At 44.3% G+C, this 23,663-nt stretch overlaps 1 protein-coding gene across 1 annotated transcript; it reads right to left on the bottom strand.

Annotated features, from left to right (window-relative positions):
* Positions 1-19,719: 19,719 nt before the first annotated feature.
* Positions 19,720-22,405, bottom strand: NEUROG2 (neurogenin 2). Its single transcript, XM_027543817.1, has 2 exons — positions 22,034-22,405; positions 19,720-21,661 (listed from the first exon to the last, which is right to left on the bottom strand). The coding sequence occupies exon 2, from the start codon at positions 21,658-21,660 to the stop codon at positions 20,848-20,850; it is 813 nt and encodes a 270-aa protein (XP_027399618.1). The 5' UTR covers position 21,661; positions 22,034-22,405; the 3' UTR covers positions 19,720-20,847.
* Positions 22,406-23,663: the final 1,258 nt, after the last annotated feature.

Here is a 23,663-nt window from a genome sequence, read left to right as displayed (position 1 = left end):
CCCCAACCCTTTCCCCTTTGATAACCATAAATTTATTTTCTATGTCTGTGAGTCTGTTTCTGTTTTGTAAATAAGTTGATTTCTATCATTTTTTTGAGTCCACAGATAAGTGATATCATATTTGTCTTTCTGATCTAATCACTTAGTGTGATAATCTCTAGGTCCATCCATGTTGCTGCAAATGACACTATTTCATTCTTTGATGAGTAATATTTCATTGACAATGTATATGTACCAAATCTTCTTTATCCATTCAACTGTCAATGGACATTTAGGTTACTCCCAGGTCTTGACTATTGTAAATAATATTGCTATGAATTCTGGCGTGCATGTATTTTTGTGAATTAGAGCTTTTTCTGGATATAAGCCCAGGAGTTGATCATATGGTATTAATAAAACTATTTTTAATTTTTTAAAGTGCCTCCGTACTGTTCCCCATAGTCCCTGTACCGATTTACGTTCCCACCAACAATGTGGGAGGGAAGATTCACTTTTCATCACACCCTCTCCAGCATTTGTTATCTGTAGACTCTCAGTATTGACCATTCTGACTGGTGTGCTACTTCATTGCAGCTTTAATTTGCATTTCTCTGATAATTAGTGATGTTGAACATCTTTTCAAACATCTATTTCTGCTTTATTGACTATGCCAAAGCCTTTGACTGTGTGGATCACAATCAACTGTGGAAAATTCTGAAAGCGATGGGAATACCAGACCACCTGATCTGCCTCTTGAGAAATCTGTATGCAGGTCAGGAAGCAACAGTTAGAACTGGACATGGAACAACAGACTGGTTCCAAATAGGAAAAGGAGTTCATCAAGGCTGTATATTGTCACCCTGGTTATTTAACTTCTATGCAGAGTACATCATGAGAAACGCTGGACTGGAAGAAACACAAGCTGGAATCAAGATTGCCGGGAGAAATATCAATAACCTCAGATATGCAGATGACACCACCCTTATGGCAGAAAGTGAAGAGGAACTAAAAAGCCTCTTGATGAAAGTGAAAGTGGAGAGTGAAAAAGTTGGCTTAAAGCTCAACATTCAGAAAACGAAGATCATGGCATCTGGTCCCATCACTTCATGGGAAATAGAAGACTCTTGAGAGTCCCTTGGACTGCAAGGAGATCCAACCAGTCCATTCTGAAGGAGATCAGCCCTGGGATTTCTTTGGAAGGAATGATGCTAAAGCTGAAACTCCAGTACTTTGGCCACCTCATGCAAAGAGTTGACTCATTGGAAAAGACTGATGCTGGGAGGGATTGGGGGCAGGAGGAGAAGGGGACGACAGAGGATGAGATGGCTGGATGGCATCACTGACTCGATGGACGTGAGTCTGAGTGAACTCCGGGAGTTGGTGATGGACAGGGAGGCCTGGCGTGCTGCGATTCATGGGGTCGCAAAGAGTCGGACACGACTGAGCGACTGATCTGATCTGATCTGATTGGCCACTTACATGTCTTCTTTGGAGAAATGTCTATTTAGGTCTTCTGCCTGTTTTTTTATTGGGTTATTTAGGTTTTTCCTTCTGAGTTGTATGAGCTATTTATATATTTTGGAAATTATCCTGCTGTTGGTAACATCGGTTACAAGTATTTAGGAAAAGTCAGTTCTAATCAGGGTATGAAGAAGTGGGAAATGTAAATAACAATGGAAACAGTAGTAGGTTCCATTCATGTAGTTATTTATTGGGTTTTGGCCAAAAAGTTTCTTTGGTTTTTTTCTATAATACTAATGTTTACTTACCATTATCATGTTACCTTGAAATACATTTCATCTGTATCAAATTACTTGTTTTTTAAGTCAAAATCATCTTATATTGGCAAGTTCATACGATTCAGCCTAAATAATACTCAACGTGATCCTCTTGTTCCATCTCTCTTCAACCTCACCTCCCAGTAGCCCCACATCCTCCCAGCCTCACCTGACTGCAATTCCCCAGGTACGACGTGCCTTCCTACAACTGTTTCCTGAGGCTCTTTCCTATTCCTGCAGTATCCACCTCTGCCTCTGCTGGGAAACTCTTACTTGCCCTTCAAGACTCAGCTCAAGTGTCACCTCGTCCAGGAGACCTTCTCTGACTCTTCTCCTACTTCCCTCTAGTTACACATACACACAAATACACACTTGCACACACTTGCAGAGTCTCCGTTACATCATCACAAACCTTTCATGGTGGGACCTCAATCGCACAGTAATTACTTGTTTATGTATCTGCCTCCCCCATTAGATTATGAGCGCGTGAAAGCAGAGATTGTGAGTTCATTTTGTCAGCACCAGTGCCTAGCCTAGCACTTGGTCGTTAATAAGGCCCTGTTGAATGAAAGACTTAAATCATTAAAAATCACAAGATTAATTAAGAGTGTAGTTTTATGATTGACCCATTGGGGCATAACTCCTGGTGTAATACAGTATTTAAAGTTGTGCCATGAACATTGCACGTGTTCCATAAATGTTTGTGAATTGAATGAATGAATGATGGCAGGTGAAAAATCTGTTAATTAGATCCAGAGGGTCCTCTTTATTTGTAAAATCCAAATAAGAAAGGCGTTCTCAGACACTGAAAAAAGCTATGCCGCCATCTTTGTCTTACAAAAGACTCATCTGAATGATAATGAGTGTGGAAAATGGATTAGCTCCTGGGTGGATGGGGGTTTTTTTTCTTTATTTGTTTGTTATTTGTTTTTGTTTTTTGTCTGGGTAAAAAAAAAAAAAAGGATGAGTGCTCCATCACTTAGGGAGATTTAGTCCCCTCTTTTTTTCCATGATTTTGATTTTAGTGTTTAAAATTAAGCTATTTTGGATACATGAATTAAAATTGGTTAAAAAAAATAGTTCCCAGTGTTTTATTAAAATGTTTATTTTTATCATTATTTGATGCATCTGCCAATCATTTGACTCTGGAGAAATTGATTATCACTTGTTCTTGGATCCTAGTGATAAGGCATCATTATCTCTAGGAGTATTCTACTATTATGTGGTCACATTTGTTGGTTATCTAATTTTTAAGATGATTATTATAAATGTTGTCCTTATATGTATTATTACATTATATGTTTCAAATAAAGAACTGAATTATTATAAAAATAAGCAATAAAGAAGACCTAATTTATTGGTTTTGGCTCAGAAACCAAGTGTTTTAAAGTGCATTAAGAAGGGTATTTTTCAAGTTTCTTGAATTAAAGACTGTGGTTTATCCTTTAGCCAGAGCAGCTAAGCATCACTGAGATTAAGGGTACATCATAAAACTAAAATCAAGCAAAATAGACTTCAGAAAAAAAAATTATCAGGGATAAAGAGGACTTTTAATTGGGTTAGTATTGGATTTATAAATCGAATTGGGACTGTAATGAAGTGTCTGACTCTAATTTTGATGTTTGCTGATTGACAACTATGAAGCCCCACCCTTCTCTGTCCCACATCTGGACAAGCTGACCAGAGAGCCCAGGTGCTGTCTCCTGTGGCACCGGCAGGAAGTTAAAAGCATGAAACCCCAACCCATGGAAAGAGCTCTCACACAAGCCTTATCCTCTAAACACCATAAAACCCTAAGCCCATTCTTTCAAGCCATTTTGCCCTCCTTTGGGAGGCTGCCTTGTTCTTCCCAGAAAACTTCCTTATGTGAATAATAATCTCACACCCTTTTGGTACATGTGTGGCATCATCAGTCTTGACATCCAGATTGTGGATGGGGCAGAGATCAATTGTGCATCTGCAGACTGACCACAATAGGGGGAAATTGGCATTTTTACCCGTGTGAAATATTCTGATCCATGAGTACCATACATCTCTCCATGTATTTAAGTCTTCTTTAATGTTTCTCATAAATGCTTTCTAGTTTTCAGCATGTACATTTTGCCCATGTTTTATTAAGTTTTTCCTAAGTAGTTTATATTTTGATGCTATACATAGTCTTTGATGCTGTACATAGTATTATTTTCTTATTTCAGTCTAGCACAGAGAAACGTAATTGAAGTGATATCAGCAGAATGGCAGAATAGGACTTCTCTACCTTCTTCCCCGCACAGCACATCTACTTTTGTAATCATCCACAGGTAAGAACATCTTTGTTAGAGCCAAGAAGTCTGGCAGAGAAACCCCAGCATGTCATTGAAACTGAAGAATCCAAAAATAAACGACTGAAGAGGTAAGAGGAACAACTTGACTTTGCCCACGTCACTCTTCTACTAAGGCACAGTGCCAAGAATGACCCCCACAGCCATGATTTCCTTCGCCAGGAAAACTGAGAGCACGTGTGAACACCTGGGTTCTCCAGCCAGACAGGATGCTACCCAAGAAGCCCACTTCTTTCTCACCTCACCCCGTGAGTACTAAGGTGATCTGCAAGCGTGAGTGGTGGGAGAAGTTGAAAGTGCACCAGCCAGGGCTCAGAGTTCATCAAAGGGATGCTGCAAACCGCTTCATGCTGCTAACTGATTCACAGGTCCTGTCAGAAAGCCCGTCTGTGAGAAACCGGAAGGAATGTAAATCGGAAGCATTACCTTAATACAGCTCCCCCTCACTTTGCAAAAGAGCCCTTCCAAATTATATATGTGCATTTTAATCAAGGCCGTCTAGAAATAATCCTTCCTATTTATCTGCACTATTTCACTCCACAGTTTCTGAACAGCCATCCTAGAACTAGTGCCAAGCTGGTTGTGTCAGAATCATTCAAGTTTAAAAAAAAAAAAAAAAGGATTCTGGGCTCTAGCCTCAATAAGTCTCATCCTATAATAAGTCTGGGAAAGGAGCTGGGAATTTATAACATATAACACAAGGGATTCTAGTGATCAGCCCCATTTGGAGACTAAAGAAACATCCATGTTTCCTGGAAAGCACATTGGCTGTGTTAGTAATGGAAGATAAGCTTGTGGGCAACTGCGGGTCAATTCACTTAGCGTTTTTCCATTCTTAGCATGGTAGATAGGATCGCACCATGTGACCGTGGCGTGCCTTGTTTAACTCATGCCCTATTGACGAACATTTAACTTGATTCCAAGCTTTTTTTTACAAGTAACACTATAATAAACATCTGAGCATGTGTGTGTACATGTGTATGTAAAGAAAGAGAGACAATAAGAGACAAAAAGAGAATTTCTGTGGGTAACTTCCTAAAATTAGAATTTCAGGTTCAAGGGGATATGCTTTTCAATTATTGAAACAACCCCTCCAAAACCACACTATATATGCTCCTCTCTTGTCCCATGATGTATAATATTATCAAAGGATGAAATGCTTTATATCATTCACCAAAGAAGTATATTAATTATAGTTATTAACTATAAATAATGTCACTCAAGTCAATGGTAGTTATGATTATTCTAGATTCTTACTAATCTGGATTTTTATACTTAAAATACCATGTATATTTATTTCTGGACTTTGCCCCAAAGTTCAGCATGCCAAGTGCTGAGACATGGAGTTTTGAAGCAGAGATAAGGTTTATTCAGGAGTCAGCCAAGTGAGGACCAAGGAGACCAAGTCTCAAATCTGCCTCCCCCCAGCAAGAGGCTGGGGATATCTATGGGATAAAGCTGAGGCATGGGGACCATGGAGAAAGGTGATCAAAAACAAGGAAAACCTAAGATAGGGGTCCTTCCATGTAGATTCCCAAGGTACAACTCAGTTGCAAACCTCTTCATGGGAGGAAAATGGTGCGGTTAGCACAATGTGAGGGTGGAGTTTTGGGGCTTCTGACGTCACGCGGTCACCAAGGGGACACTTGAGCATGCCCAGCTGGCGGGTCAGTGGTCTCAGCCAGTCAAAACCAGCTCAAACTAGACACAGCTGACTCCAAGTTCATGAAAGAACATCTTGAGCAAACATTGTTCAGGCGACCTGACACTTGGAGGACACGCAAGTTTTTGCAAAAATACTCAAAGGGAAGATTCATCACAGAAGGTAAGTTGTAGGCCATTATTTATTAAGCAATTTATAGTTTAAAGGATAACTGGTGACTACCCTTGGTTTCATATTTAGTACACATTTCCAAACAATAACAAAACAGCAGCCATTTGTTGGGACTTCCTATGTCCTAACCACACTCTGTGTACTAGCTCACTTAGCTCTACTTAGAAACAGGGAACCAAAGCTACAATTAAGGTGACCACACAGCTAATGAATATTAGAAACGGGATTTGAACCCAAGCTAACTGATCCCCAAGCCTGGGTATGTGATACTCAGAGTATTCAAATTTAGTTTTTTATCTTACTGTGATAGAGCCATGTGAATTATAAGTGTAATACAAGCATATTGCAACATACATAGAAAGGCCTTATGGTCACCTCAACCTGTTCAAACAACTGTGTTTATAGAGAATATATCCAGAATGGCTAACTCCCACCTAGTCCACTATCTCATTTCTAAGGTCTTCTCAATGTTCTTCAAGGCTTCAGAAGATTCTAGGTATGGCTGGAAAAGGTGAACTGTTGCATTAAAAAAAAAAAAAAGGATAGCTCAGGTAGACCTGTTAATAATGACCACATCTGTCTATGACAGGGGCTGAGGGGAGGGTTAACATTCTAACTCCCTACTTTCTTCTTCTCAAACAAAGGAGGGGAGAACTTTTGAGATGTGTCATAACTGAGTATGCACATAAATAGGAATCTGGAACTCATTGTTCTTTGTCTATAAAAAAAAACTTCCTTCCTTCATCAGCATTAACTCAACAAATACTTACTGAGCTCCTACTATGTGGGAGGCACTGTTACAGATGCTGGCGATAGTGTTGAATGAAGCATAAACATGCATACACAGCACACACACACACACACACACACACACTCATAGATGTTCCAGTGAGGGCAGACAAGGTAAACAAAATAAGTTAGTAAGGTAGTATTCTTGTTGGTGATAGGTGTGAGAAAAATAAAGATGGCTGAACCTTTCCAAAGCAATGTACGTAACTGGACAAGAATTTTAAGAATCGTTAAATGTATTCAATACATTGTCTTTCATTGAATTAATATCTAAAAATAAGCTATAAACTTATAAAGGAAAAAAATCATATGTTGACTTGGATCTCTCCAAGTCTCTGCATGATAAGGTTAAAATCAGATCTCCTTACTAAAAGATCCATACTTTTATTACTTTTCATGAAATTCAGTGACAGAGTAGTATACTGCATCCAGCCTTTGGAAAACAAGGAGGATAACACTAGTTCATAAGGAATCAAGCAAAAATCCAAACTGCCATGCTTGGGGCTGGTTCCTCCAGTTTTAACTACCTCTCCTCTGCTCTACAGCTCTCTGCTCTGAGGCCCACCCTCCCCCTCCTCTTCAGCAAACCAGACCATCATGTTAATAAGAGTTGATTTGTAAATAGCGTCTCCCTCATGCCATCTCCACCCCCCTTTGGCCAGGATCCTACTTTTCTGCTCAATGGCACAGATGCGGCTTTGAGCTGACTGGGACCAGGCAGCTATTAGCAGCAAATCCAGTGAGGGAAATTAATGAAGGGGACAACTAATAAAAGACAGCTCAGGACAGCCAGACTAACTTGCTCCGAGCAGTAATTAACTTTTTTCTTTTTTTTTTTTTTTTAGCTCATGAAGGTAAATATGCCATCGGCACTGGTCCAGTCTAACTCTTCTTTATTAAAAAGGAAAGAGCAAGAGCATTCATGGGGAGCTGAGACTTAATCTATTTTTCCCCCAAGAAGAACCATTTTAAATTACTTGTGTGATGTGTTTGTAGATCTGTGATGCCCAAATCAAGATATACCTTTAAAGATGAGAGAAAAATGAGGCAGATGAAGAAATATGAATCTCTGAATAAAAGAAATAGTCATCTTCTACTTGGAGACAGCTTGAAAGATAATCTTTTTTAAAGGTTTGCTTTTCTTCCCTACATAAAATGATTGACTTTTTCTGTTCAATGCAAATGCTGACTAAAAAAAAGACTGGATTCAAAGTGCATGGCAAGTCTTAGATTTCAGTGTTAAATATTAGCCTAGCTTGAGGGACATTTCAGTTGCCTTGCTCCAGCCTCCATTTCCCTTTTTTAAAGACACAGTTACGAAAAGCAACTTAAAATTTGCTTTCTTCATCTATTTTTAACAAATCAACACAGCAGTTCTTCTGAAGATATTTTCTGAAAATATACGTATCAACATAAATCTGTTGAGGTTTGTCCAAAGTATTTCTAAAAACACACCTACAGTATTTTATTAAAAAAAAAAAAAAAAAAAAAAACTTTGAAAGTCAGAACTAGAAGAGACTAGAAATATCTAGTTTTATCAGGCTGAGAGACTTACCCCTGGTCACATAGCCAATCAGTAACAAAAAAGATCCTTATCAAAAATTCAACCTATTGACTCAATTCAGTGCTCTGGCTTCCCTAAAATGAGAAGCCTCATAACATACTTGAAAAAGTTAATAAGCTGATTTTGGTACTTCAGCTAAATCTGTAATTTATCGATATAGTCCCCTTATAGGCTTGGATATAACAGGATCAAATAACATTTCATTTGTTATTTGAGTTCTAGCTAAGTGTCCCAGGAATCAATCTACTCTTCCGTCTAGCCTCCAGAACCTATGGTACCATGTCAATCACATTCAGAATTTTGTTATTGTTCAGTCATTAAGTCATGTCTGACTCTTTGTGACCCATGGACTGCAGCACACCAGGCTTCCCTGTCCTTCACTATCTCCTATCAGATCAGATCAGATCAGTCGCTCAGTCGTGTCCGACTCTTTGCGACCCCATGAATCGCAGCACACCAGGGCTTCCTGTCCATCACCAACTCCCGGAGTTCACTCAGACTCACGTCCATCGAGTCAGTGATGCCATCCAGACATCTCATCCTCTGTCATCCCCTTCTCCTCCTGCCCCTAATCCCTCCCAGCATCAAAATCTTTTCCAATGAGTCAAGTCTTCGCATGAGGTGGCCAAAGTATTGGAGTTTCAGCTTTAGCGTCATTCCTTCCAAAGAAATCCCAGGGCTGATCTCCTTCAGAATGGACTGGTTGGATCTCCTTGCAGTCCAAGGGACTCTCAAGAGTCTTCTCCAACACTACACTTCAAAAGCATCAATTCTTCGGTGCTCAGCCTTCTTCATAGTCCAACTCTCACATCCATACATGACCACAGGAAAAACCATAGCCTTGACTAGACGAACCTTTGTTGGCAAAGTAATGTCTCTGCTTTTGAATATGCTATCTAGGTTGGTCATAACTTTCCTTCCAAGGAGTAAGCGTCTTTTAATTTCGTGGCTCCAGTCACCATCTGTAGTGATTTTGGAGCCCAGAAAAATAAAGTTTGACACTGTTTCCACTGTCTCCCCATCTATTTCCCATGAAGTGGTGGGACCGGATGCCATGATCTTCGTTTTCTGAATGTTGAGCTTTAAGCCAACTTTTTCACTCTCCTCTTTCACTTTCATCAAGAGGCTTTTTAGTTCCTCTTCACTTTCTGCCATAAGGGTGGTGTCATCTGCATATCTGAGGTTATTGATATTGATAACCTCAATATCAATATTGATTGATATCAATCAATATTGATATTGATTCCAGTTTGTGTTTCTTCCAGTCCAGCGTTTCTCATGATGTACTCTGCATATAAGTTAAATAAACAGGGTGACAATATACAGCCTTGACGAACTCCTTTTCCTATTTGGAACCAATCTGTTGTTCCATGTCCAGTTCTAATTGTTGCTTCCTGACCTGCATACAGACTTCTCAAGAGGCAGATCAGGTGGTCTGGTATTCCCATCTCTTTCACAATTTTCCACAGTTTATTGTGATCCACACAATTAAAGGCTTTGGCATAGTCAATAAAGCAGAAATAGATGTTTTTCTGGAACTCTCTTGCTTTTTCTATGATCCAGCCGTTGTTGGCAATTTGGTCTCTGGTTCCTCTGCCTTTTCTAAAACCAGCTTGAACATCAGGAAGTTCACGGTTCACATATTGCTGAAGCCTGGCTTGGAGAATTTTGAGCATTACTTTACTAGCATGTGAGATGAGTGCAATTGTGCAGTAGTTTGAGCATTCTTTGGCATTGCCTTTCTTTGGGATTGGAATGAAAACTGACCTTTTCCAGTCCTGTGGCCATTGCTGAGTTTTCCAAATTTGCTGGCATATTGAGTGCAGCACTTTCACAGCATCATCTTTCAGGATTTGAAATAGCTCAACTGGAATTCCATCACCTCCACTAGCTTTGTTCATAGTGATGCTTTCTTAGGCCCACTTGACTTCACATTCCAGGATGTCTGCTTGCCTCAAACTCATGTCCATTGAGTTGGTGATGCCATCTAACCTAATCCTCTGCTGCCCTCTTCACCTTTTGCCTTCTATCTTTCCCAGTATCAGGGTCTTTTCCAATGAGTCGGCGCTTAGCATCAGCTGGCCAAAATATTGGAGCTTCAGCTTTAGCATCAGTCCTTCCAATGAATATTCAGGATTGATTTCCACTTGGAGAAGGAAATGGCAACCCACTCCAGTATTCTTGCCTGGAGAATCCTATGGACAGTGGGGCCTGGCGGGCTACAGTCCATAGCGTCGCAAAGAGTTGGACACGACTAAGCATGCAAGAGCACATTCTGGATAGGATGTAGCAAATACATAATTATGTGCAGGACTCTCTCAAGGATAGATGGCTTCAAATAATGGATGCCCTCCCAGAAAACCGCCTTCAGGCAATCAGTAACACTATGTAAAGGAGACTACAGCTCCATACTGTTATTTCCCACAAGATAACAGAAAGGCTAGGTGTGGTGAATAAAAGGACTTTATACATACTTACTTCTACATCAGCAGTATGGAGAAATAAAATTAGTTTATTAAAATAAAATAGAGAAAATGAGGACAGTGACACTAGATGCTTTAAAAATAAAATAGCTTTTATTACATAAGGTATGTAAAGTAGTCAAATTCAAAGGAATACAAGGAAGAATATTGGTTGCCAGAGGTTGGAGGGGAGGGGAAATGGGGAATTGTTGTTTGCTGTGTGTAGAGTTACAGTTTTGTAAGATGAAAATGTTCTGGAGATTGGTTGAAAACACTGAATATACTTTAAACTAACTGTACAGTTAAAAATGATAACTGAAGTGATAACTGAAGTCACTCAGTTGTGTCTGACTCTTTGCGACCCCGTAGACTGTAGCCCACCAGGCTCCTCCGTCCATGGGATTCTCCAGGCAAGAATACTGGAGTGGGTTGCCATTTCCTTCTCCAGCGGAATCTTCCAGACCCAGGGATAGAACCCAGGTCTCCCACATTGCAGGCAGACACTTTAACCTCTAAGCCACCAGGGAAGTTTTAGAATGGCTATAGACTTTGAGGCATAAAGCTTTCTTGCATGTCCAAAACTAAAATTATCTTTTATAACAGAATCTTCAAACTCTGTAACCCTATGAACAGTAGCCCGCCAGGCTCCTCTGTCCATTTCCTCTGTCCAGGAAAGAATACTGGAGTGGGTTGCCATGCCATCCCCAAGGGAATCTTCCCAACCCAGGATTGAAACTGCATCTCCTGTGACTCTTGCACTGCAGGCAGATTCTTTACCACTGAGCCATTGGGGAAGCCCCATTCAGAGGTGAGCCACCAAGTTTTCAAACTTTTTTTTTTTTTTTTGCTACAAATAAGTTATAAAGTCTTCAAATAAACTATATCCATGTTAATCAAAGTGGGCTGTTATGATGCAATAACAACCTTCCAATCTTCATGGCTTTTAACTCAAAAGTTTTTCTCCCTCAAGTAACATCCACTGTGAGATGAGGTGGACACTTCATATACTCTTTATATGATCCCCTAGAAGTCCAACCAGCTTTGAAATTTTGGCCTAACCCACTCAAGACAAGAGGAAGATAGAGACCACAGATGGAGTCTTGTCTATTGTAAGGGGCCTGAGCATGCCCAGTAGGGTTAGAACATCAGACATTGAGAGAGACTAGAAATGTCCCCCACAGTATCCAGCAGCAGGATTTTGTCCAGATGAAATGAAATGAAATCACAGGCTTTAAGAATTCCAGAGTAGAATAAAGATGGCACCAATGAAATGTGTAGGAATATTGCCAAGTGTATATAGGAGGCACTATTAAGACAAGAAATAATTCTTTTCAAACAGTGATACAGTGCTGAAGGGCAGTGGCTGATGGTTGTGACTGTTACAGATTCCATGAGACATGGTGAAGATACTGTTTGGTATAATCATAGCTGCTTTGTTATGTTTTTTGAAGACTCCCAATCCCTTCAAGTATGCTATCAAAATTCTAAAGTGTGTCATGAATATCAAAAAGTGAAGTCTAACATCTATGAATACTCTCCTATTCTCTTACAAAAGATCTTGTAACATCCCTTATTTTGCTGGGGCAGATGGTGACTGCAGCCATGACATTAAAAGATGCTTGCTCCTTGGAAGAAAAGCTATGACCAACCTAGACAGTATTAAAAAGCAGAGACAAAAAAATAAATAAAAATAAAAAGCAGAGACATTACTTTGCTGATAAAGGTCCATCTAGTCAAAGCAAAGATTTTTCCAGTAGTCATATATGGATGTGAGAGTTGGACCATAAAGAAAGCTGAGCAGAACTGATGCTTTTGAACTGTGGTGTTGGAGAAGACTCTTGAAAGTCCTTTGGACTGCAAGGAGATCCAACCAGTCCATCCTAAAGAAGATCAGTCCTGAATATTCATTGGAAGGACTGATACTAAAGCTGAAACTCCAACACTTTGGCCACCTGATGCGAAGAGTTGACTCATTGGAAAATATCCTGATGCTGGGAAAGATTGAAGGTGGGAGGAGAAGGGGACGACAGAGGATGACATGGTTGGATGGCATCACAGACTCAATGGACATGGGTTTGAGCAAGCTCCAGGAGTTGGTGATGGACAGGGAAGCCTGGTGTGCGGCAGTCCATGGGGTTGCAAAGAGTCAGACACAACTGAGCGACTAAACTGACTGACTAGAAAAGAGCACCACTGAAGAAAATTGAACTTTGTTGTCTTTTTGGTGGAAAGAGATAGAATTAGCAATTATCAGATGTCCATCAGCAGATGAATGGATAAGAAAGCTGTGGTACATATACACAATGGAGTATTACTCAGCCATTAAAAAGAATACATTTGAATCAGTTCTAATGAGGTGGATGAAACTGGAGCCTATTATAGAGTGAAGTAAGCCAGAAAGAAAAACACCAATACAGTATACTAACCATATATATGGAATTTAGAAAGATGGTAATGATTAACCCTGTATGTGAGAAAGCAAAAGAGACACAGATGTATAGAACGGTCTTTTGGACTCTGTGGGAGAGGGCAAGGGTGGAATGATTTGGGAGAATGGCATTGAAACATATATATTATCATATGTGAAACAAATCGCCAGTCCACGTTCAATGCATGATACAGGATGCTCCAGGCTGTGCACTGGGATGACCCAGAGGGATGAGATGGGGAGGGAGGTGGGAGCGGGGTTCAAGATGGGGAACACATGTACACCCATGGCAGATTCATGTCAATGTATGGCAAAACCAATACAATATTGTAAAGTAATTAGCCTCCAATTAAAAAAAAAAAAAAGAATTAGCGATTATCTGGAGAGCTAAGAACCAGGTAGTTGTCACCATAGGGATCTGCTCCAGCCTGCTTTGTAATGCAGTATCACCATTACCATCTTATACATGTTGTTATCATGAAAGACATTAATATCTGAGAGATTCAGAATCATGTAAAGGTCTCTGTAAAGGTCTCTGGCCAGTGCCTTTGTCAGTTCAGTTTCATCTTCTGTAGCTTAGAACCATGTTGCTCTGAAAAAAACTCTAGGAAGTCTCGACAACTCTCCTGAATGTAAGCGAGCAGAATAGTCTAAGATTCCAGAAGTTTTATTCTAGTAGAACTGAATTATTTGCTCACTGAGAAATAAAATTCAGTTTTCACTACAGCCTTTCTGATTCTTACCAGACTGAAGATGTCAGTTGGACTCTCCTAGGTCTCCTGAAAGTGACAGGAACTTCTTTTGCAAAGCCATCAAGAGCTCTGTTAGTAAGGTTTGACTTCCTTCTAATTCAGAAGAAACACTGGGTTTGAACTCAAAACTTTTCAGTGGCTTTACTGCTCTAATAGCAAAATTCAAGTTTTCTTATTTGTCTATTTCAAGCTGCTGCCATGGCAGTTTTGAGTTAAGGAAGATACTAGTTCAGATAGATTTGATTCTGTCTTCTTTTTGATCATGTTCTAGGTACTGTGAAATGAAAGAAGTATTAATGTATTAATGCAATAGCCCTCTGAAGTTTATGGTTAGACTTTCTCCATACATCTTCAAAGGTATATTCCAGGTTTTACCTCATTTGATTTCTTTTTCAAAATTATGTGGAAAGTGAGGCAAAAAATAATTATATCCTCACACTGAATCAATCTTCTTGTACATGTTTGCATGTAGTGTTTCAATTTATGTAAAAGGTTGAAAAAACACAAAATCAAAGTTATCCCAGAATCTCTCATTTTTTAATTATTTCAGTGCATAGCAAGATTTATGTGTTAACAGAAAGAAAGCAACAGCAAGCCCGTGAGGTTATCTTTTGTCACACTGGCACTAGTTTGGCTTCTTTCTGCTATTCTTATACCAAGGAGGCAATAAACCCCCTTGAGAGTCATAGAGCTGCCTGCGGAGCCCTGACAGGGCATAGAAGCCTTTATGCCAAAATACAATGCACAAAGGGATCATAAACACATTTGAAAAGGAAGATGACCTCTTTGTCACAAGGAATTAGGCTTTACTGCAAGCTGCTACCATGGAAACCAGCCCCCAGCTTTCTCTGCTTATTTTGAAGTTTCCTGTTCCCCATATAACATGGACTTCAGCACTTTTACTTAATTGTTTCTAGATCAAATAAAATTGGTGAAAGGTTTTGGTTCTTTGCTTCATGGTTTAATGTCTCCAAGTATGCCTGCAGGTCCTGAAGAAAAAAGAGAAAGTAGTGATGGAATCATTAGAAAGGCAGGAAAAGTGAAGAAAATTGCTGGTGTCAGGGTCTGTTCTACAATTCAACAAGGTCAGAGAAGAGATACACTTGTTATTAAATCTTTCAAAGACCAGCTACAGTCCAACAGTGTCTCTTAGAGATGTGTCCTTTGAAATAATTTTAGCTTTTTGCCTCTCGATTTCTTACATCTCTGGAATTCAGTATACCCTATAGTGTCTACAGAGCGGCTCTCAAAGTCCAAACAAAATTACAAGTATACTGCCGCTGGGGAAAAATCTTGAATCTTTTATTTTATATGATACAAAGAAAACCGATTGTTTATACGGCTACAGCCTTGAAAAGTATAAAGAAGAGAATTTATAATGAGCTAAGCAACCGTTGAGGCTCTGCGTCCAAAAGCTGGTGAGACACTTGAAAAATGGCCCGGGGTCCAGCTCGGAGGATGCGGGGACTCGGAAGACGCACAGGTAGTGGGATCCGGTGGAGCAGGTGCTTCGGGGATCCTTCTTCCCCTCGGGAGTCTCCCCACTCCCGCCCTCCCGAAATCCTGGACTCAGGGCGGGGGAGGCTGTGCGTTTCTGCCACAGGTGAGACCTACCCAGCCTGGAGATCAGAGCTGGCACCTGTCCAGTTGCTGGGGCAGCCCCGGCTTCTAACGTAGTGTTTCTAGTCAATAATCCTAGCTGACTTTTCCCCATTTGTGCTTGAGGGGCTGGAGAAGCTGGCGCAAGCGAACGCAAACAGGAACACTCGCATCGCCTCCCCTCCTCCCGCGACCCTGGCAGAGAGAGAGAGAGACAGAGAAGTCATTTATTGTAGCGCACACACACCATCAGGACTCTTTCCCAACTCCATCTTCCGACTCCCGCCACCTTGCAGGGAAATCGCAGCTCCGGCCACACTGGCTTTCTCGATCTGCTTTCCGGATGAGTGAATTTCTTTGCTCCTCTCGCCTGTCGGGAACCATCTGAAACTGCCCCCAAGTTGCGTTCCCAGGGACCCTCCCCACTCCGTTTCCACTCGAGAACCAAAGAGCAGCTCACTTCGGCATCCTGCAGAAGACAAACCCCATCCATTCATTCATCTGGTGGGTGAACAAGAAGGAAAAGAAGAAACAGAGGTGGGCCGCCAGGCGAAGCGAGAGCGAGAGTACAGTGCTGGGTAAACCAAACTGGGGAAAGAAAAACGGGTGAGGGGCGAGGAGGACCGCTCTAGCGGACCTCGCCCCTCCTCGGCCCGGGGTGGACCCCTGCGGGTGCCCACGGCGAGCCACGTGGAGAAGCCCCAAGGGAGAGGCAACCCCCACCCCCACCCCAGGGATTTGGAAAAGAAACTGCTGGGAACAATGAACCCTGAAGGACAGAGGGAGGTGGAGGGGGGGGTGAGAACCCTCGTCCTTCCCCCTTGCCCCCCTCCTTTTGGACATTCCTTAGGTTTAATCATTAAAGTGGATCCTTTTTAAAAAGGAGGCAGCAGCTGAACAGTGCCGTTTCTGACAGTCTGCCACACACTGTCAGTGAAGTAAAAGATCTGGACCGAGCTTGGTTGCCTCGCTACCAATAGCAGACTTGGGGAGACCAAGCCTCCGATTTCTGGCCACATCAAAGCAGTGATTATGCAAATACCCATTTTTTTTTTTTTTAAGAATAAAATGGAGGGGGAATTATTTATCAAACAATGAACCCCCTGCCAGGGCGGGAAACAATAGATCAGACTAGATAGCCCTTCTAGCCCCAGGCTGGGGGAGAGGGAAGGGGGGGATGCTGGCGCCCTCACGTTTTATTGGTCTAACCTAATTTCACTAATTCTCTTTTCACACATTTTCTTTGGCGGATTCGGAGGCCAGGACTTTCACGCTCCCGGGAGCGCCCTGCATTGGAGCGATTCAAGGGCTGCCTGCTTTATTTAATTAATACATTCAAAGCTCGCCTGGGCCCGGAGAGCCTGAGGGTGGGGAAAGACCGAGGCCGGGCGTGAGGAGGAGGCGCTTTTAACGGGTTCCAGGTGTCGATGCCCAGAAGTCACAACAGGCCCAAGGCTGTGCGATGCAGGGGGCGCACGCGGTGGGCGGCAGCGAACCGCAACTTCCAGTCTCTCCAGCAGACCCGACCTTGGCGCAGCCGGGAGCCCAGCCGACCCAGACCGGAGGGCGGGCGCGGCAGAAGCGGGCCTTGGGCCTAGATATCCTCTGCGGGTAACGGGACCCTTGCTCCTTCCCGGCCAAGGCCGCCCGGGGCCTTCCGACGCCCTCACCTCCACTGGGCCCTCGGGGCTCTCTTCCCGAAAGGGCGCCCACCTGGCTCCTGCCCAGGGGCGCCCGGGTACTCCTCTGGTTCCCGCTTCGCCTGGCAGCCCTCTGTTTCTTCTTTTCCTCCTTGTTCGCCCACAGATGAATGTATTTTAAATCTGGTGAAGGAAAATCAACCTTAAGTCCTGGGCACTTCAGAACAAGTAAATACAATCAATGCCTGAAGCCTGACGGCGCCAAAGCGACGATCCACCCGGGGCAGGACCAACCCTCACACTTCTCCGCGCTTAGGTAAACGCGCCGCCGCCGCGCGCCGCTGGCGCTGGGAAGATCTGGCAACTGTAGCGGTGTGGGACTGTCATCAGAACATTTCCATGATCTTGCTTGAAGCGGCTCTCGGCAGAGGGCTCCAGAAATAGAACGGCTTGGCTTAGCTTGCCCAGGAACCTACTTGGTGCAGACAAACCAAGCTGGTCACAGGCAGGCACAATGAGGGAGGAAGGAATGGATTAAATCGAGGAGCGACTATATTCCCTTCTGCTGAAGCTGAGACCTGTAATTCTCATTCTTACAGGGGAGGGAAGAGGACGACTGGGCCTCAACCCACAGGCTGTGGAGCTTGCGGTGGGTTGGCAAGGAAAACTCCTAGTGCGAAGTGAGGCAGAAAGAACGTTCTTAATCGCTAAAAGTGATTAGACGCCATAAAGAATAATTGCACCTATTTAGTGTAAAATAGGGCTTCCCTGGTGGCTCAGTGGTAAAGAATCTGCCTACAATGCAGGAGACCCGGGTTCGATCCCTGGGTTGGGAAGATCCACTGGAGAAGGGAATGGCAACCCACTCCAGCACTCTTCCCTGGAGAATCGCATAGATGGAGGAGCCTGGTGGGGTACAGTCCATGGGGTCGCACAGAGTCGGACACAACTGAAGAGACCAAGTAACAGCAGCAGTGTGAAATAAGGTGTGTTGTAGATAGAGAAGGAAAAGCCTGAGTGTAGATCACAGGTGGTAGACGAAATTCCTACCATATATGAGGTGCTTCTGATGTGTAAGAGGACCTGCAAACTCTGGCTGAACGAGACTCTGGCCCTGGAGTAGCTGTGCAGAGGTGACTGCTAGATTCAACTGGGTCACAGGTTAAGTCATTAGCTGTATTACCATTCATCAAAACTATGACTATTGAACCCTCTCTCGATCCATGCCTCTCCGAATAAGCCATTAGGGTCACCACCTAGTTATAGGATTCCCATCCCCGCTTCCCCCTCCAGTTGGGTTTTCCTGAGTACCTGCACCTGAAGAGTTGCCTCCCCAGACCTGTCAGGAACCTGTTTCTTGGCATGTTTCCAAAAGAGGTCTGCTCTCACAATAACCACCATCATCACTAAAAGAACAGTGATTTGGCATTAAAACTGTGTTTTAGAATTCTCATACTACAATTGCTTGGCTTTTTAAACACTAGAAACATAAAGGTGTAGGAGAAATATCTCTTTCTCCTTATTAGATAATCAAGAGTGGTTAAGAATAATAAAATCTTTAAACTAGAAGGGGTTTTCCAACAAGTCTCCCTTACATCCAAAGATGAAAACCAAACAAATGCTGGGTTGGTTCTTCCTTTTATTAAAAATAGCTATTCAGTTATTAAACACAATATTTCTACATGAACAGAGAGGAGGAGTAGTTAGGACATTTTAGAATGATCATTGGTATATGCAGAGTAGAGGAGGATTTGCTTAAACCGGAAGCAGATATGAAATTCATGAGGGTGGGAGGAACTATGAACAACCAACATTTCTTTGCTGGCATGTTTTTTTTTTTTTTTTTTGGCTTGTGAAGTCTTGGCCACCCTCCTCTAAAGTGGTCAGCCTTCACTTGATCATCTTTGACCCAAGGCCAGTCAAAGAGCATTGATTTCTGCTTTAGAGACTGAGCTGCAAGTTACAGAGTTATGTATCCTGGTGATTAGGAAACCATTTTTGCTTTCTCTCTGAAGATGTTTTGTCTATGTAAACTGCTTTAACAAAGACTGAATTGGCTAACATGAAATCAGCTTCCAATAATGAATTTATAAACACTCAGTTACGTCACAGATGTTAGAGATCACTATCCAGTCCCTTTTGTTTACAGACGATAACTGAAGCTCAAAGAAGTGAAGTGTAAGAACCAAATTTCTACACACTCCGTCAAGATAGTTCAACTCCACTATTTTTTAAAAGCAAAGTTTCTGAACTTTGGTGCTCATCATTACTTAATTATAATTTAAATTCCCCAAACTTTTTTTTAACTAATCTTGTTTGCTCAGAAATTGATTTCTTAAAAAACAAGCTTTTATTTGTATGGAGAGTTACACTTTTATGTCATTGTTAGTGTCTTGAATATAATTCAGCTTCCTGTGATTGCTTAGACCTTATGTGTCAATGAATTCTACACACAAACATTGACAAAACAAAAACAAACAAGTACTCTACTCAGATATAGGGAGTTAAGAAAAAAAAATGCAACTTATTCTTCTAAAAGCCACCTAAACAGGAAAGTAATAAACACACAAAAATTATGAAAATTAGATACTTTATTTATAGTTTAATCACAAGAACAATTTTCTTGTTCTTTCAAGACGTAAATACATACTAGAATAAACTCTGTAGAATATACAAAAAATACATACTTTTCCCATGAAATTTTTCTTTATAATAAATAGAAGGAAACACGTGTGTGGCTGATCCTGATAATGCTCCGTGTCTGCTTAGGTTTTCAGTGTGTTGATTTATTTTTAATCTCTTGAAAGAATGGGGGAGTTTCTTCTCCCCTAAAAGGTCGAGATAAATAATTCATGAAGCAATCCTCCCTCCTGATTTTTCCGTTTTCCTCCACATTTTTCCTTTTGATAGAGAGTTCAGCCTAAATTTCCACGCTTGCATTCAATCATTACAAAGCCTACAAATTATACAATGACTTCTAACCTGGCCCTCTAACAAAACAACTTTTTCCCCCTTATAAATCATAAGAGACAGATGGCAAAATGGAGAAGAAAAAGGAAAGAGAAGAGCGGGACAATAGGCATTGTGACGAATCTGGGAAACAGAACAAAGTGCACATCAGAGAGGGAAAGTTTGGTTTGACAGGTGAAATTCCCACAGCCCGCAGGCAGCACTGGGAATAAAGCAGATGCCAGCCATTGCAAATCTGTGGATAATATTATTACCGGTAAAATCATTCAGATGCTAAGATACATTTCTTTCTACTCGACATTAACATCTCTATGTAGAAGCAAAGGTGAAGAGATCACAGGAACCGGTTGCGTTCCCCCTGGGAGATTCACAAGAATCGCACCGAGAGGGCAGGAGCGTCAGTCCGCTCTACAAACTCTTTAGACGTGTCACCTTTATCTCTTCCCAGCATCTTTTTACCTTAAGTGCCTCCCTCCTCCCGGCCCCCAACTCTACAATCCTCTTCGACAATAAGCTCCATCACGCCAATAAATTAGAGAGCCCGGCTGAACTAAGGAAGCCCTTACTTAGCCAAGGAATGCAACCAATAACCGAGTAATCAGAACGGCTACACATGCTCTGAGTAGTGAGACGGTTTCCCGGGCATGGAAAGCGGGGGATGGGAGGAGGGTTGATCGGGGGCAGGAAAGGGTACCCACTAAGGCCTGGCGTGGGTAGCAGAGATGGCAGTTCTAGATACAGTCCCTGACTATGGGGAGGTGAGGTGCGTAGCGGTGCTTGTCTGGAGGTGGGGGCTGCCAATAGTCCATGTCTGAACCCTCCGGGCTGGCGGGAGATAAAGTGCAGCTGTAGGGGGAGGTGGAGTTGGAGGACGCCGAGGAAGACTCCGCGGGGCTGTTTGTGCAGCTCCACGTGGAGGCGGGCGAAGGGCTGTCTCCGCTGTTGCTCAAGGCGGCGCTAGTGCCTCCCGGACTCAGTATGACTGCCTCCGAGAAGAGCGCCCCAGGCAGGCTGCCGCCGCCACAGTGGTCAGCCAGGCGCAGGGTCTCGGTGAGCGCCCATATGTAGTTGTGGGCGAAACGCAGGGTCTCGATCTTGGTGAGCTTGGCGTCCTCTGGGAATGTGGGGAGCACCTCACGCAGCGCGTCCAGCGCCGCGTTCAGATTGTGCATGCGGTTGCGCTCGCGGTTGTTGGCCTTCAGTCTACGGGTCTTCTTGATGCGCTGCACCGTCTCGGCCGTCTTGGCGCCGCGAGAAACAGCCCTTGCCCTCGAAGGGCGCCGCTTGCACTCATGAACCACACCCAGCAGCCGCGCCGGCCGGCAGCCCTCGGCTCCTCCCGGCGAGCCGCCCAGAGCCGCGGGCCCGGCCTCTGCCCCAAGCTGCCGACGCGCTCCGCCCGCCGCGCCCAGCTCCTCCTCTTCCTCCTCGTCAGCGCTGGAAGATACAGGGGTCAGAGCCGCTGAGGCGGGGGAGGCCGAGCCAAGCAGCACCAGCACGTCCTCTTCCTCCTTTAACTCCAAGGTCTCGGATTTGACGAACATCCTGGAGAAGAGAGCAGAGAGGGAGAAAGAACCAAATGGGGTGTGAATATAGCGGCAGAGGTAAGCTGTCAGTGTTATAGGGACTTACTGCTGCGCGCCCGAGAAGACCCGCTCGGAATCGCGCCAAGGAGGAAAGTAAATTGGGGAGGAAACCCTGCCTTGTGCTCTCCCAGTTCGCGGGCGCCCCTTGTTGTGACCCTGTCGCCAGCCAACTGGGTTCCGAACTCTGACACGCCCTGACAGCTGTGTTCTCTCCCGGGAAGGGACTGCGACCCCGCGACAAAAGATTCGTCGCGGGCGAAGGGCGTTCGGATGTGGTGGGACGCCGTGCGGGAAACGCCCCTAAGTTGGAAGCCGCAGCGCGGGTACTCACTTGGTTCTCTCTCTAAATGTGCCTCGGCGTCGCTCTTTGGCGCGTGCTGCGATTCTCCGCACAGCCGGGAGCTCAGCGCTGCTCCTTCTGCCGGCTTGGAGGCACCGGGCCTGGCGCTGCTGCGGCGCGGCTCCGCGGGGGACCTCTCTGACCGGCGACTTTGCCAAGAGCCCCGGCGGCCTCGGCGACCCGCCCGGGTCTCGTGTGTTGTGGTGGTGGTGCGTGTCTGTCTTGTCAGTCAGTCCCTGGACGCGCGACTCCTGGCACGCGACTCCCAGGCACTCCAGTTAAAGCGAAGCTGCTTGTGGTTCAGTGGCTGCGTGTCTGGCACACGACTCTCCTTAAAACCCCTTATATACCACCAAGAAAACAATCAGATCTGCCCCCGGGGCCCCCACCCCACCCTCCAACCCTCGGCCGCCGCTTTCTCCTCCCCTCCCCTGTGCTGGCCCCCCTTCTCCCCCGCTTTTCCCTACCCGGCTTACTCTTTTCATTGCATTATCATCATTCATTTCTTTCTTTCTTCACCCACTTCCCCCCCTCCCCTGGCCCTGCCATCCATCCATCCTCCTCTTTCCATCGCCCCCCGCCTCTCTTTCCCCCCTTTATCTAATCAGCATAACACGGTTCTAAAGCTCCCGTTGGAGCTCGAGGCTGCGGTCGGACTGCTGGAGCGGCGGCATCGGCTCAAGCTGCGGCTGTTGTCGCCGTCGCTGCCCATTGTGATTGGTGGCTCGCGCTCGGCTGGAGCGTGCCGCTAATTTATTAATGAATGGAGGTCGCGAGGCGCAGCTGGCCAATCAGGGCGCCCCGGACTCCGGGAGGCCTGCGAGCCACGCGCACAGGAGCCCGCTCCCTTTCAGCGGCTCATTAGGGGCCGGGGCGCTGGGGGCGGGTGGGGAGACCAAGGCGACCGCCCGCGTCCCAGTCCTCGCGGCCGCACCCCACCCCCGTCCCGACGCGCACGCGCACGCACCGCAAGGCACCCGGCGCTGTCTGGCCTCTGAGCTCCCGGACGTCGGGATCCTAGAAATTAGTTAATAGGGGTGAGAATCCCAGGAAAAGTAGTAAGCCCTCTGCTGCAGCCGGACGTCTCTTGGCAAAGCTTCTTAGGAATGGTCTCAAATAGTAAAGTATTTCAAAACGCTTTCGTTTGGTTAAAGGAGGCATAGGGTATGGATGGCGAGCTGTGGTCACTTGGCGGGCAAGCATGTTTAGGTTCCAGAAAGACTGACGTGGAAGGGTGAAGAGAGAGGACGTTGGAGGATTTATAGAGGCGTCTCCTGACAGGGAGATAGAGTAGGGGAGCAGTTGATGGACTTTTAGAGGAGGTGAAACTAAAAACACTCACTTATTAGAGCTAAAAGGGGCCTCGTCATTTTACGTGTGACACACAGCACCATACAGGTTTTTGGTTTTCGGGGAAGGGTGGGGCGCGTTCGGGCTAACCCGTGTTTACGGTGGGGCGGGACCGCAAAGGGCTTCCTGCCTAGGTGGCAGCGGGAGGAGCGGCCGACTTGTAGCTCGGCAGAGCGAATGGGCTGCGTTGACATTTCCATGACCTCTGCTCCGCGCTGGGGGGCGTTGTAGGGACATGGGGCCCGTCCTCCTGATTCTCCCGGCTTTTCAA

This window comes from Bos indicus x Bos taurus, chromosome 6 (assembly GCF_003369695.1).
Source record: "Bos indicus x Bos taurus breed Angus x Brahman F1 hybrid chromosome 6, Bos_hybrid_MaternalHap_v2.0, whole genome shotgun sequence".
Lineage (NCBI taxonomy): Eukaryota > Metazoa > Chordata > Mammalia > Artiodactyla > Bovidae > Bos > Bos indicus x Bos taurus.
The sequence above is the reverse complement of the archived record's forward strand: the minus strand, read 5'-3'. Positions and strand labels throughout refer to the sequence as shown.

Coding starts and splice junctions, on each gene's coding strand:
- NEUROG2 (XM_027543817.1), bottom strand. CDS start 21,660: ATGTTCGTCAAATCCGAGACCTTGGAGTTAAAGGAGGAAGAGGACGTG.